Source organism: Aureobasidium subglaciale (assembly GCF_000721755.1).
Source record: "Aureobasidium subglaciale EXF-2481 unplaced genomic scaffold scaffold_14, whole genome shotgun sequence".
Taxonomy (NCBI): domain Eukaryota; kingdom Fungi; phylum Ascomycota; class Dothideomycetes; order Dothideales; family Saccotheciaceae; genus Aureobasidium; species Aureobasidium subglaciale.
Genome location: NW_013566981.1, coordinates 563,927 through 576,585, shown reverse-complemented (window position 1 = coordinate 576,585; position 12,659 = coordinate 563,927). Strand labels below are relative to the sequence as shown.

Here is a 12,659-nt window from a genome sequence, read left to right as displayed (position 1 = left end):
GTAATTTGATAGAAACAAAAGTCGAAATTGAATCTATGCCACATGGCCAGAAGGAAGTCGGAGGAATTAGGTTGAGAACCGACAGTTCCAATCAGAGACATAAATGTGAAGGTGTTGCTCTCGCAAAGTGGACGAGACGATTTCTCAGGGCAATATTAGAAGGCTAGAGACCGGAAAGGACCCAACGTGCTGGTTCTCGGAGATCGGAGACGCCGAAATTCAGTAGTTTCCAAGTCGTATTCTACATTCGGAGTCGTCATGTGCTCAAACTCGCGTCGTATGTCTCAATGAGGTGGTGCTGTCGTGTGCCACCAATGCAAAGTCAAGGTCAAGGAGTAGAGCCCCGCAGTACGTAAGGTGTATGCATATGCAAGCGCCACACGACCCTTGTATAGGATAGACGGGCCGAGGAGTCCCATGGTGGTCAGTTCTGGTTGCTGGGATGATTCAAGAAGCTTCGTGGCTTCGCACCGCGAGGATGAGAACTTGGATGAAGATGTTGTAATGTCGACCTCTGCGCGGTGGAATGTGTTGGACACTTGTAGCCGACCAAGATGATTCGTTCAGTGATACCGTGGCTTCGAGAGCCATATGCGGCACATGGATCTAGGGAGTGTCGATGATAGAGACAGCGACAGACTGCATAGCGCTCTATGACTTGTATGCACATTGTGTTCGGTAATCTGATTTGGACGAGGTGTTGGTCGTGTCGTTCTTGCGTTCTGTGATTGAGCCTGGGGCTGCAACTCTGTTCGCGGTTGTCCTAGAAAGAGAGACCGGATGGTGGTATATATCCCTTGAGCTCAGTATCTAGGCAGACTGATGCGTGATGTTGGACGGCTGCGCACGGTATACAGCATCTGACATGCGTAGGAAGTTTCTCGAGACAACATTATATAGCGATGAGGCAGCAAGGCAAGATAGGTGAGTAATCCAGAGTGAGATCGACCAGTAGGAAATGTAGATGTAGACTGATGGCGAGAACAAAGGAAGCGAGGTGAGTGGGATGGATGGGAGGATAACCAATCTTTCTGTACACATCTTCGCTTTTTTAACAATCATCATCATGTCACCTGTGACCCAAAACAGAAAATGCTGGCAGTAAACGAAACAGGTAGGGTCGTTCGGGTCCTGGTTGGTTGTTCCTTCCCGATACTCGTCACAGGGTCTTGCGGCTGGCGTGGCCGACCTCGCGGTTGTCCGGCATGTTACTCCAGCGGCGTCCAATCTCGTATTTTGGACGATAGTATTCTCGGAGAGAGTCGTCGAAGTAGACAGATACCAGAGGATGTGTAATCACATGGCCTAGCCATACGCTTGGCGATTGTCGAACACGCTGCAGGTCCTTTATACTTTCAAGCCGCCCATGTGGGTGAGATCCGCAACTCTGGCTGTGCCTTGCACATATTACCATTTGCGTGTCATGGATATAGTGATGACATAGATGGCGCACCATAATCTGTACAGTCAGAAATGCTCTCTTCGGTCTCATCCCATCGTTAAGTTTGCGAGGACTTGCAATAGTTACACTCGAAGGTGGGTAGAGTACGAGGTTTTTCGTACATGTATACATAGGTTGCCTGACGAGCGCCTTGACAAGAGGCGCAAAAAGTGAACAAGGTTACCCAAGGATCAAAGGCCGCTAAATTACGGGTGCAGCCATCAGTGGTGAATCGCCCAATCGGACATCCCAAAAGAAATACCGCTTAGGCATCAGTTCGTCTTGATAGAACATATGCGAGTGCATGTCAGGAGGTCGGCGTTACTTTTAGTGAGATACATGTTCACCCATTGTTGCAGTTTCCAACGGGTGACATGCCCCCTGAATGGAATCGGCATATGACAGCTGGATCAAAGTGCTCTACTACACTGCATGATCAAGATACCGAGACCGTCATGAGATCAACTTTAGCCGAAGAGGCTTGTTTTGACTTCGCAATCGTCACATCGACGACTTCGCGAGATAGATGTTAGAAGCTGTGACTGTTCACGTAAACGTGACTTGGACTAGAGAAGCAGTCATTAAGCAGATTGGAGGTGCGTGATCTGTGTATTGCAGCGCAACTCATGAGAAGCAAGCCTCGCCAAGTCACCGAGGTGCATACATATACACACAGTGACGTTCCGACACCCGCCGACAACAGCTTTCCTATTTTGACCGAAGTTTGTTACGAAATGCTGGAGCTACTGTTGCAACAGAGACAAAAAGTTCAGAGCGGTCGAGAAGAACTCCAACACATATTTTACGTTCCGGAGTTCCGAACATTCAAGAAGTCGACTGTCGGGTCATACATGAAGTTGGTGATGTTGAACTCGCTGTTACTACCCAGGTCGGGCGTTTGAAAGTCCCCACTGCTGTCACCTGCAGCTAGAGACGTATCGTTGGGTACAGGAAGACGAGGCATGTTGAAGAAGTCGAAGACGTCTAAATACTCCAGATCTTGTGGAGCTGGAGTCCGTGCAGGAGTGATTGCATGTTGCTTGCCTCCGGTGTATTGCTGCCGCGGTTGTCGCGAGATCAAGAAATCCAAATCATAGGCACAACGTCTCATGTCTGCGAGAATCCTCACGGTTGACGGCGTGACTCTCTCACCATTGGCCCCAATAGGCGCTCTCTCTGATTCGCTATATTCATCGAGCACACGCTGCAGAAGTGTAGCATATCTTTCAGCGACATTCCAGTATCGGCCCATGTCTCTCAGAGTCTCAACGAGAGGATAAATGGCTGGATTTACCTGATGATCAATTGTCGAACCATGGACCAACAGCAAACGAGCAGCTACCCATATGGAGAACGCAAAATGCGGGCCGAGGTTGGTAAGCATGTTGTTGTTCCTGACGTAAGTGCAGAGGGAACAGATATCCTCGACAGCTGTGTGACATCTTTGACTAGCGCTGAACGATGGCGTGAAGATAGGAGATCTAGTTGTTGGGTATGCAGCTGATGAATGTAGACGGATTACGGCACTGTTTGTTATTAGTTCCAGGTCAGGCAGGGCTGGACTGTCAGATGATAGACCTACGTATGATAGGTGATGTGCAGCATGATCCAGACACAATTGACAATTTTGCTGTTGCCATTGGGGTTGAAAAGACGAGCCATATTTCCATATTCACCAGGCAGCGTAAATTTCCAGCTGTTGAGTGCGCTATCGAGCTCGCGATATTCGCGTTGCCACTGCTCAACATCTGATAGATCCCCAATATCGACTGGCTTCTTCAGGAATCGATGTATTCTCGACATGATGCCAACAATTTCGATGTAGTAGCTGAATGAGCCTAGATTCTCAGGTTTGTTCAGAGTATAGTCATCTCTCTCGGACGTGTGAAACCAACGAGTCTCGACAGGTTGGTTTCTCGCGAACAAATCGTCTCTGCAAGGAAGTTTACGATCGATCTCTTTGTCATCGAGCGCAAACTCGAAGGCTGTAGCTATAGTAGCATAACGATCGAGGAGATACACCATCCAGAAGAGGCGTCGGCGACTCTCGTCTTCAATCCAATCATTCGATTCGGGAAGTACCATCGCACGAAGAGTGTAGATTGAGGGATAAAGAGGGGATACGGATGTCGATGTAGTCTCGACAGCCAATCCGAGCTGTACGACGCTACGTGCAATCAGGGCAAGAAGGTTCCAGCCCGGTGGGCCATTCGAGCATCCGACAATATCCAAGGCCAGAATGACCAGAGCCTGAAGTGCTTTGACAGAACTGTTTTCAAGTCCGTAGAGTAACACCTTTTGCTTCGAGTTCGAGTAGTATCGATCTCGAGTTTGCTCCGTTAATCGCACATCGTTTGAAAATCTCAAAGTCGTTGCGACAATAGCATGTAACAAAATTCTATCAGCTTCTTGAAGACTGGAAGTGCCAAACAGAGAGTCCAGGGTGCTGCGTCGATGCAAGATTGGCGCCCACGTGTTGACGTGCTTGAAGAATAAGTCGACCAGTGAATACAAGAGATCATATGGCGGCAACTCTGCGTCTTGATTGCTGGTCATCTGACTAGGCATCTGGATTTGCGGACTCGTCAGGTTTCCACTTTGACCCGAGCCTGGTATGTTAAGGCTGGGTGATTCTAGTGGTGGGTTTGTCGGCGCATAAGGCGCTTCGGACAGAGGCTCTATCCTAGCGTGTGGCGTACCATGTCTCTGCTGTATGTCTTGCAGAGACTGAGGATACTGTTCGCCTTGTTGCCCCGATTGGGCAGTATTCATACCATGTACACCATAGCCACTATTGGTAACGACGGAAGCTGGAGATGTGACAGATGGATATGAGGTAGGTCGCTGCATGTAAAGAGCAGCCTCAGATCGTGCTCCATGATCAACCGAGTGAGCAGTTGAGAGAGCTGATGGTGACTGGTGGTTGACCTGTTGAGATGTCAAGCCAGGAACGACCGATGTAAAATGTTGAAGGAGCTGTTGTTGTGCTTGAAGAACGGTCTCTAGCTTGTCTACTACCAGTCAGTATAAGCTCACAAAATCTTTGGGTTGTGATAAGTACCAAGTCGTGCTTCTAGCTCTCTACCATAACCTTCTGAGGATTAGAATTTGGCATGATGTGAGTAAAATCGAATACTGACCAGCGCGCAATCCAGGCTTCTTCCGTTCCTTGTATTCGCATATCTGGCTGTTTCGAACGCACCTGGTGGACTTTAGCACGTCAAGCCGAGATGATAAAACGGAGTACTAACCAGCCGCATGATGGCTTGCCACGGTCACATCGGACTTTGCGTATCTTGCAAAGCTCGCATGAAACACCTTCATAATCGTCAGACATGGGATATATACAAGATAAGACAGGTTTCACATGACAGGAGCGGGTGAGCGAGAAGCAGTGGAGATAGGATGAAGAGTGGTGCTAGGTTTACAGATTAGAACGCACTCAATGGCCTCGGTCTTTTTCTTTTCGGGCCCTCCTCTTCGCCCTCATCATCACTCCAGCCTTCGTCATGGCCGTTTTCCCTGTCTTCGGCCGTCTCATCGGTGGAAAGTCGTGACTGCAGTTGGGCGAGTTTGGGAGACGAGGGTGACAAGCCCTCGTTGTTCGGGGTGATTTGCGCCGCCATGATCAGAGAAGCAGAGGCTTCGGAGGGATGGCGACCGAGAAGCCTTTTGTCTGTGGTGGAGCAGCCCCGCTTTCGTGGTCTGGCTTGGCACCGCTCACTATTCATCCGCGAGCTTGTTCCCTCCCACGGGACATCATTGTCTGGCAAAGCCGATGCCGCGACATGTTTGCACCGGTAGTGCCACCATTCGTATGAGACGGTGACCAGACGACGTGCGGAGGGAAGTGTGCTCTGCCGCGGTCGGCATATAACCGTCGGTATTCCCCCCAAAGACCTCAGGCTAAGTCTTGGATTGTACCTTTCTCCTCTCCTGTTCCTCCCTGCTGTCATTTTCTCGAGTTTGTTAGCTGTACACATCCACAATGGCCTCTGTCAACACGTTTCCTACCATAAAGGCCGTCAAGACCTTCGTCATCCAGGGCGTTGGTTCTGGCGGTGACTACCACAATGTCAAGGGCGGTCACTGGCTGATCGACTCCAAAATTGCGACTCCCATGTCTGGATACGACAAGTACCGCAAGTCGAGAACGGACTTTGGCATCAATGTCCTTGGATCTTTCTGTGTGGAGATTGAGTCGACCGACGGCAAGAAGGGCTTCGCTACAGGCTTTGGCGGCCCTCCAGCATGCTGGCTAGTTGCCGAACACTTCAACAGATTCCTGATTGGTGCTGGTGAGTTCCCATTGACCCTGGACGCAGGACACAGTAGCTGACGTCGCGACAACAGACCCTCGCGACACGAACCTCCTCTTCGATCAGATGTACCGTGCCTCCATGTTCTACGGACGCAAGGGCCTCCCACTCGCTGTCATCTCCGTCATCGATCTGGCTGTCTGGGATCTACTGGGCAAGATCAGGAACGAACCCGTGTACAAGATGATTGGTGGTGCAACACGAGACAGACTCAACTTCTACTGCACAGGTCCCGCACCATCTGCTGCTAAGAGAATGGGTTTCTTCGGTGGCAAGGTCGCCCTCCCTTACAGCGCTGCCGAGGGCTTCGAGGGCATGAGAAAGAATATCGAATACTTGACCGAGATGCGAGAGAGTGTCGGTCCTGACTTCCCGCTCATGGTCGACTGCTGGATGAGCTTGACTGTGCCCTACACCATCGAGCTCGCCGAGAAGTGCAAGCACCTCAACATCAACTGGTGGGAAGAGACTCTCTCTCCTGATGACTTCGATGGCCATGCTCTTCTGAAGCGTGCTCATCCCACTATCAAGTTTACCACCGGCGAGCACGAGTACACACGATACGGCTTCCGCAAGCTTATCGAGGGCCGCCATGTAGACATCCTCCAGCCTGATGTTATGTGGCTGGGTGGTTTGACAGAACTGCTCAAGGTCTCCGCTCAGGCAGCTGCATATGATATCCCAGTCGTACCTCACGCAAGTGGACCTTACAGTTACCACTTCGTCGTTTCACAAACGAATTCGCCTTTCCAAGAGTACCTCGCAAACTCTCCTGATGGTCAATCGGTTCTTCCTGTCTTCGGAAATCTCTTCATCAACGAGCCCATCCCAGAAAAGGGCTACCTTGAGGTATCCGTCTTGGATAAGCCTGGTTTCGGTCTGGAGATCAACCCCTCTGCTCCTCTCATCGATGCCACCAACATTCTCAACCCTGCACCCTCAAGGTCATTGGCAGATCCCACGATCCCTGATGGTGTCCAGAACGAGAAGACGAATGGTAGCGCATGAGGCCCGAAGAATTTCCAGTGAAAGAATATGTAGACGCTTGAGAAAGGACATGAATCGAAGCATTTAATTTTGGTGTTTTGCATAAGTTAGCCATACAAATATACAAAGTCAGGAATCCCTTCAACTACTCGTTCCTTCACTCTCGTGCGCAAAACCAGACAACAAATCGTCTACCTACCAATCATAGGGCTGCATAATCTTATGAGAATATCGCCAACTTCTCGACTGCAGCCAGAGCTAGCGATCTTTACCCGTTTTGGCGGCCAAGAAGCCTACCGAGACTCCCGAAGCCCTCCGTCTGATCCTTCCGTAGCCAACTGGCTCGAGAACATGACCACTATTTATACAACTTACAACTCACGACTCGATATATTGTCCATCTGGCTCAGGATAGAAAAGTGGTGCGGCCGTGATGAGTTTTGAAGCCAACGTACACACATTGAAGAGGACGCTCCGCTCAAGGACATTCTGGCAATGGATACTATCCGCCGCAGGCATATACCTTCTGGTTCGACTACTAAGACCACTTCCTCAAGTACCTGTCCGTCATACGTTTGAGCCCTTACACGTCACCCAAGGAGATGCAGATCTTGATGATGGCATCGACTGGACGCGCTTTGCTTACATACAGTATGTTACGGACAAAGAATATCTCTGCAACAGCTTGATGATGTTTGAGTCTCTCCATCGACTTGGCAGCAAGGCGGATCGTGTGTTACTTTACCCACAACAGTGGGAATTGAATCCTCAGCAGAAGACCTGGGAGAGCATGTTCATTCGACAGGCTCAAGACAAATACAAGGTGCATATTCAACCCGTTAAGCCTCAGTATGCAGAGTCACACACCGACGGAACATGGGCCGAGAGCTTCACCAAGCTGTTGGCTTTCAAACAAACACAGTACGACAGAGTTCTGAGTCTGGACTCTGACGCCACAATTTTGAAGGTATGCCGTACCCTTACCAACTACAAGTCAGAGCCTGTCTGACTGTTCCACTTACCATAGCCCCTGGACGACCTCTTTTTCCTGCCAGACCATCCAGTGGCGGCGCCCCATGCATACTGGCTGCCTGAGCCTGACACACTTTCATCGGCGATTCTCTTGATCAAGCCATCAACGCACGAGTTTCAGCGTGTGATCAAGGCCATGTATGAGCACTCGACATCTAGCGAATTCTACGACATGGAAGTTATCAACGACGTTTATGCTGGGACCGCATTGATCTTGCCGAAGGAGCACTGGGTTGTGTCGGGAGAATTCCGACTGAAGTCCCATCATAAGTATTTAGACGAGGGCGAAACCTGGGACCCTGAGAGAGTGCTGAACGAGACAAAACTCGTGCACTTCTCAGACTGGCCGCGTCCGAAGCCGTGGTTCCCTGTGTCAGAGGAAGTCCTCCTGAAAACCCTACCTGCCTGCGATACCATGCCGGGTTCAGCGCACAAGGACTGTCGCAACCGCGATGCGTGGAACTGGCTGTACAGCGATTTTCAAGAGCGCCGAGAGGTACGTGCAACAACATCCCGACCTTGTATAAGATATAAGAAATTTCTTCTAACAGTTCAGCAGAGGGTCTGTGGGGTGGCCTTCACGTTATATTAGCGCAAACGAGCTACGCGACGGAATATAGGTGCCAGCAGATATGTACATAGATCTTGGAAAATATTTGGAAGGACCCAGGGACCCAGAGTCGCACGGCATGACATCTTGCTTTCACCAAATTCTGCCAACTTCCAAGTAGTGGTTGAGCAATTCACATCTTGGTTTGACAGATGCGGAGGGCCGGCAGTCCAACAGCGCGCGCATGTGCGGACACGCGTAAATCAAGTTTCAGGTACACGGATCGCTGATCCCGGCAGGATCGACGTGTATCGGCACACAAGCGGTGCAAGCGGAATTGGAGTGCCATGACGCTTAGAGATTGTGTGGTTGCGCGGCGCCTAGCTAACAAGAAGAATTGATGGTCTTGACTCCACTCAGATGACCGTTTCGACACTGTTGAATTGTGGGAGACGGCTGGTAGACAGGCTTGTAGGAGCCCCATATACGTCACCAAAGTCATGGTCAGTCCGTGCCCTATCGCGATTCTTGATTGTTGGAGTGACGGACGAGGACTTATTGTAGGCCATGGCCGCCGCATTCCTTTAGCAGACTCTTCGAATATCGAATAGAACAGCGCTTGTTTGCTGTCGTTTTTCTTGTTTCCTTTTGCATAAACATAACCTTCGTTTGTTTGTTAGGCATTCTACATTCTGCATACCATACATGATGGCTATTAATTCGCTACTACTATCGGCTTCGTGCTTCACTATTGCCCATGCCGCCATCTCCCTAACACCGGCCGCCAGTGCGCCTGCAGCATCCGGCATCTCTCAAGTCGTTGGACCATCATTCGCTGGCCTCGGAATTGAGCCGTCCAATCTGTTTTCCTTCACTGGCAGAGATACACCTAATCGACTTTCCATCAATCTCCTTCAACATCTCACAAACTACTCGGGCGCACCACCACATCTCAGACTCGGTGGAAATACTGGTGATCAGATGGTCTGGGACGCGTCCCATACTAGTTTCAATATCGGCAAAAACCCCAGCCCCGAGGAAAGTAACCCCACCCCTGCCGATGGAAGCGTCTTCGGACCTGGATACTTGGAAGCTCTCGAGCGATTCCCCACCGGTATGCCCATCACTTTCCAGCTGAACATGGCCTACGATATGGGCGATCGTCTTGAGAAGATCGACGAGACCGCAGCTGCCGTCATTGATGGTCTGAACAACACTTCCCTCTACTCTTTCGAGATTGGCAACGAGCCAGACTTGTATCTGCAGGCTTGGCAAATCCAGAGAAACGGCACATGGAATGGTCAGATGTACACGCAGCAGTGGTTAGAAAGAGCAGAGTCTGTGTGTAACAACGTCTTGAAGCCGCGAGGCATGGACTGCGACTTCTTCGAAGCCGCCCAGACCGCCTCCACCATCTCGACCACTTTCACCCTCAAGGACATGGTCGATGCTGGAATCTCGGACGAATACAACGGTACCACCTACCTCTCGTCATGGAACCAACACGACTACTTCTACTTTGTCAGCGTCTCCACATACGACATCACTCTCAACATCATGATGGACTTTGACAGAACAGAGGACCAGTTCAAGTACTGGGAGGGCGAGATTGAGTACGCTCATTCTACGGGTATCACTTACAACCTCCGCGAGATGGCAAACGTTGGTCCCACTGGTCTGCCTAATGTCAGTGACACTTTCGGAGCTGCTCTCTGGTTCCTCAACTTCTACTGCTACGGTGCGACTCTCAATATTTCCTCCGTCGAAATGCACATGACCGACAACTCCTACGCCGCACCTTGGCAACCTGGCTTCATGAACGGAGAGTCCGCAAATGTCCGTCCCAGCTATTACGCCATGGCTGCTATGGCCCAGCTCATTGGTGCGGGTAATGGTACTACCAGACTCGCTCCCTTGGCCACCCAGAACTCCTACGTCCGTTCATATGCCGCCTACGCTCATGACGACTTCAATGCTTTGGTCATAATCAACGCTCAGCAGGTTAACGCCTCTGCTACCGACAAGGGCAGCATCGACTTTGCCATTTCGCTACCGGACTTCAGCGGTCAGACCCTGTACCTGTCGTATCTCAGTGCTGAGGGTGCTGATACTCTCCACAATGTCACCTGGAACGGTCTCAGCTTCGAAAGTGACAGCATTGGTTCCGTCAGCCAGGCTCAAGATCAAAGTGGCCAGACAGTAACCCTGGACAGCAATGGCGCCGGAACTATCACCGTTCGCGACTCCGAGGCCGTCATCGCACAGCTTGGAGCTCGCCTCGGTTCCCGCGCCGTCGAGGTCTCCAACTCATCCTCATCTTCCTCCTCCTCCAGCTCTGGCCGCCACGGTTCGGGCTCCAGCAAAACCTCCAGCGCAAGCACTAGTAGCGCAGCACCCACAGTGAGTAACTCCGCATCCGCAACCGCAATCACGCCGGCAGGAAGCATCCAAGCTGCAGCGGCATCGGGCAGCGTCGCTAGTGCAAGTGCAACCGCCAGTGGAGTCGCGCAGTCCTCGAGCCAAAAGACCATCATGCTGACGGATAAGACCCTCATGGCTGCCGTCCTCGTGGCTATGGTGTGCATCTTCATGTCCTAGGATATTCCATCTACACAAACTCCTTCCAACCTCATATCTGGACTCAACAACTTGATGTCTTGCTTCTTCTTTCTTTCTCTTCCTCTGTACATGATACACAATTAGCGTATTTTCCCATTTTCTTTCGAGGTCAATCGCTTCGAACTGCATTACATGACGGAGGGGCGTTTTCTTTTCTTATGAACATCAGATTGGGCTGGTCATGACATTGTCCATTTCTTTATTAGGGACCCAGCTATATACATACCTAGACCGGGCCACGAGGCTTTACGAATATTGCATATTTTATCTCATCATACCATCTGATGCTACTTTCTCGAGTGCATATTCGTCACTGCTCAAAAATAGGATGAAGACAATCAGAGGCAACTCGACCAATTTCTCCTGTAGAAACAGCTCTTATCGACGAGGAATTCGGCAAACAGTTTCATCATATTCATATTCTCCCTCTTACTGTCACAATACACTCGAGGCACCCTATTATGAGAATCCAGGCATGTATACTGCCAGGACAACCCTGTCTCAATTTACCATACCACTTTTGATATCGCAAGAGACTCGTCAAGCTAGTCCGCATATCAGACAGCAGAGCCGGAGTATTTTGAAAACGATGTTGGAAAGATTCGTGTGAGAGTGTTCGCAAAACTTGGACACATTGCAAGACCTTACCTATTTCCCTGTAGCTTTTGATGATGGAAAGTAGCAGTGGGTGGGATTGTGGTCTGATAGTCTGGTCACTGTGGTGTATGAACAACATCTGATCATGTGATGGGAAAGAACCTGTACAAGTACATTGTATCGCGTGAGGGAAGAAGAGGGAAGAGTAATGAAAAGAGTTCCGAAAGTGGAATGGAGATATTTACGGCTGGAAGCATAAGAATGTGTGTTTGGAAGAAGGAGTAATAAAACTCTATGCTCCTTCCTTGAACCTTGATCTTGCTGTATCCTTGGACCATCAAGCCTGGGTCCTCGCATCAAGCCTGGGTCCTCGTGTGCTTCCTACATCATGCTTGGGCGTTGTCTGAGGAAAGTGGGATGGTTGAGGCCGACGAGACAGGCAGTGAAAAGTCATTGATACTCGTACTGATCGACACCCTCGCATGTGAGACGTCGATCTGCGTGAATATACGTAGCAGTTGAAGCATTTGTCGAGGGTGGAGAAGATGTTATGTGGCGTTGGCGTAAGCGTACAACCTTGTCAATCTTGGTTGCTTGATGTACGCGTGGTCGGGTCGGACGTGTCGCAAAGAGGCCAATATCTCGATTGGAAAAGAGAGAGACCATGCCACGGTGAAAGGGGAAGGAGGGCACAAGTGTTGATGGTTGGACGTTATGTAGAGCACAGTCAGGTTTCATGCCTTTGTGACCCAGAGGAAGAAATGTGTGCTAAGGAATGGACGAAAGAAAATAGATAAAATGGTGAATAAATGTTGTATTCTTTAGTGTGATATGATATTGACAGAATGTGGAGGAAGGCTCAAAATAAAGATCAGCTACACCGAGATGATGTTGAACGTATCCTTGCAGGCTAGAACCACGAAGAGAGCGCCGTCAACTGGACCATCCGGAATGGAGCGGATGGTATGTTGTTGGACAATGCAAGCTCGCGAGGTATCTACCTGGCACATGACTATACAAAAGTGGCATGTCAGTCTGACAGGTACGGTATGATGTACCAGACGACATGATGACGAAGACTCCGAGTACCCCAGGGAACGAGAGTGAGATCTCG

General features: G+C 50.1%; 6 protein-coding genes across 6 annotated transcripts; 4 read left to right on the top strand and 2 right to left on the bottom strand.

Moving 5' to 3' along the window:
• Positions 1 to 2,243: 2,243 nt before the first annotated feature.
• Positions 2,244 to 4,778, bottom strand: AUEXF2481DRAFT_66904 (uncharacterized protein; the record flags this gene model as incomplete). Its single annotated transcript, XM_013487186.1, has 5 exons — positions 2,244 to 2,967; positions 3,024 to 4,455; positions 4,503 to 4,535; positions 4,582 to 4,643; positions 4,693 to 4,778. The coding sequence occupies 5 exons, from the start codon at positions 4,776 to 4,778 to the stop codon at positions 2,244 to 2,246; spliced, it is 2,337 nt and encodes a 778-aa protein (XP_013342640.1).
• On the bottom strand, positions 4,653 to 5,749 carry AUEXF2481DRAFT_296451 (uncharacterized protein). The gene is made up of 2 exons (XM_013487273.1): positions 4,809 to 5,749; positions 4,653 to 4,759 (listed from the first exon to the last, which is right to left on the bottom strand). The coding sequence occupies exon 1, from the start codon at positions 5,422 to 5,424 to the stop codon at positions 4,873 to 4,875; it is 552 nt and encodes a 183-aa protein (XP_013342727.1). The 5' UTR covers positions 5,425 to 5,749; the 3' UTR covers positions 4,653 to 4,759; positions 4,809 to 4,872.
• On the top strand, positions 5,210 to 6,892 carry AUEXF2481DRAFT_98950 (uncharacterized protein). Its single transcript, XM_013487272.1, has 2 exons — positions 5,210 to 5,739; positions 5,795 to 6,892. The coding sequence occupies exons 1-2, from the start codon at positions 5,430 to 5,432 to the stop codon at positions 6,766 to 6,768; spliced, it is 1,284 nt and encodes a 427-aa protein (XP_013342726.1). The 5' UTR covers positions 5,210 to 5,429; the 3' UTR covers positions 6,769 to 6,892.
• Positions 6,893 to 7,180: 288 nt separating this feature from the next.
• AUEXF2481DRAFT_6245 (glycosyltransferase family 8 protein) lies at positions 7,181 to 8,371 on the top strand (the record flags this gene model as incomplete). The annotated part of the gene is made up of 3 exons (XM_013487035.1): positions 7,181 to 7,714; positions 7,775 to 8,275; positions 8,339 to 8,371. 3 exons carry the CDS (start codon positions 7,181 to 7,183, stop codon positions 8,369 to 8,371), a joined length of 1,068 nt encoding a protein of 355 aa, XP_013342489.1.
• Positions 8,372 to 8,703: 332 nt separating this feature from the next.
• AUEXF2481DRAFT_295963 (glycoside hydrolase family 79 protein) lies at positions 8,704 to 11,028 on the top strand. The gene is made up of 2 exons (XM_013487271.1): positions 8,704 to 10,729; positions 10,877 to 11,028. Exons 1-2 carry the CDS (start codon positions 9,035 to 9,037, stop codon positions 10,925 to 10,927), a joined length of 1,746 nt encoding a protein of 581 aa, XP_013342725.1. The 5' UTR covers positions 8,704 to 9,034; the 3' UTR covers positions 10,928 to 11,028.
• AUEXF2481DRAFT_296200 (uncharacterized protein) lies at positions 11,029 to 11,824 on the top strand. The gene has a single exon (XM_013487270.1). The coding sequence runs from the start codon at positions 11,130 to 11,132 to the stop codon at positions 11,556 to 11,558; it is 429 nt and encodes a 142-aa protein (XP_013342724.1). The 5' UTR covers positions 11,029 to 11,129; the 3' UTR covers positions 11,559 to 11,824.
• Positions 11,825 to 12,659: the final 835 nt, after the last annotated feature.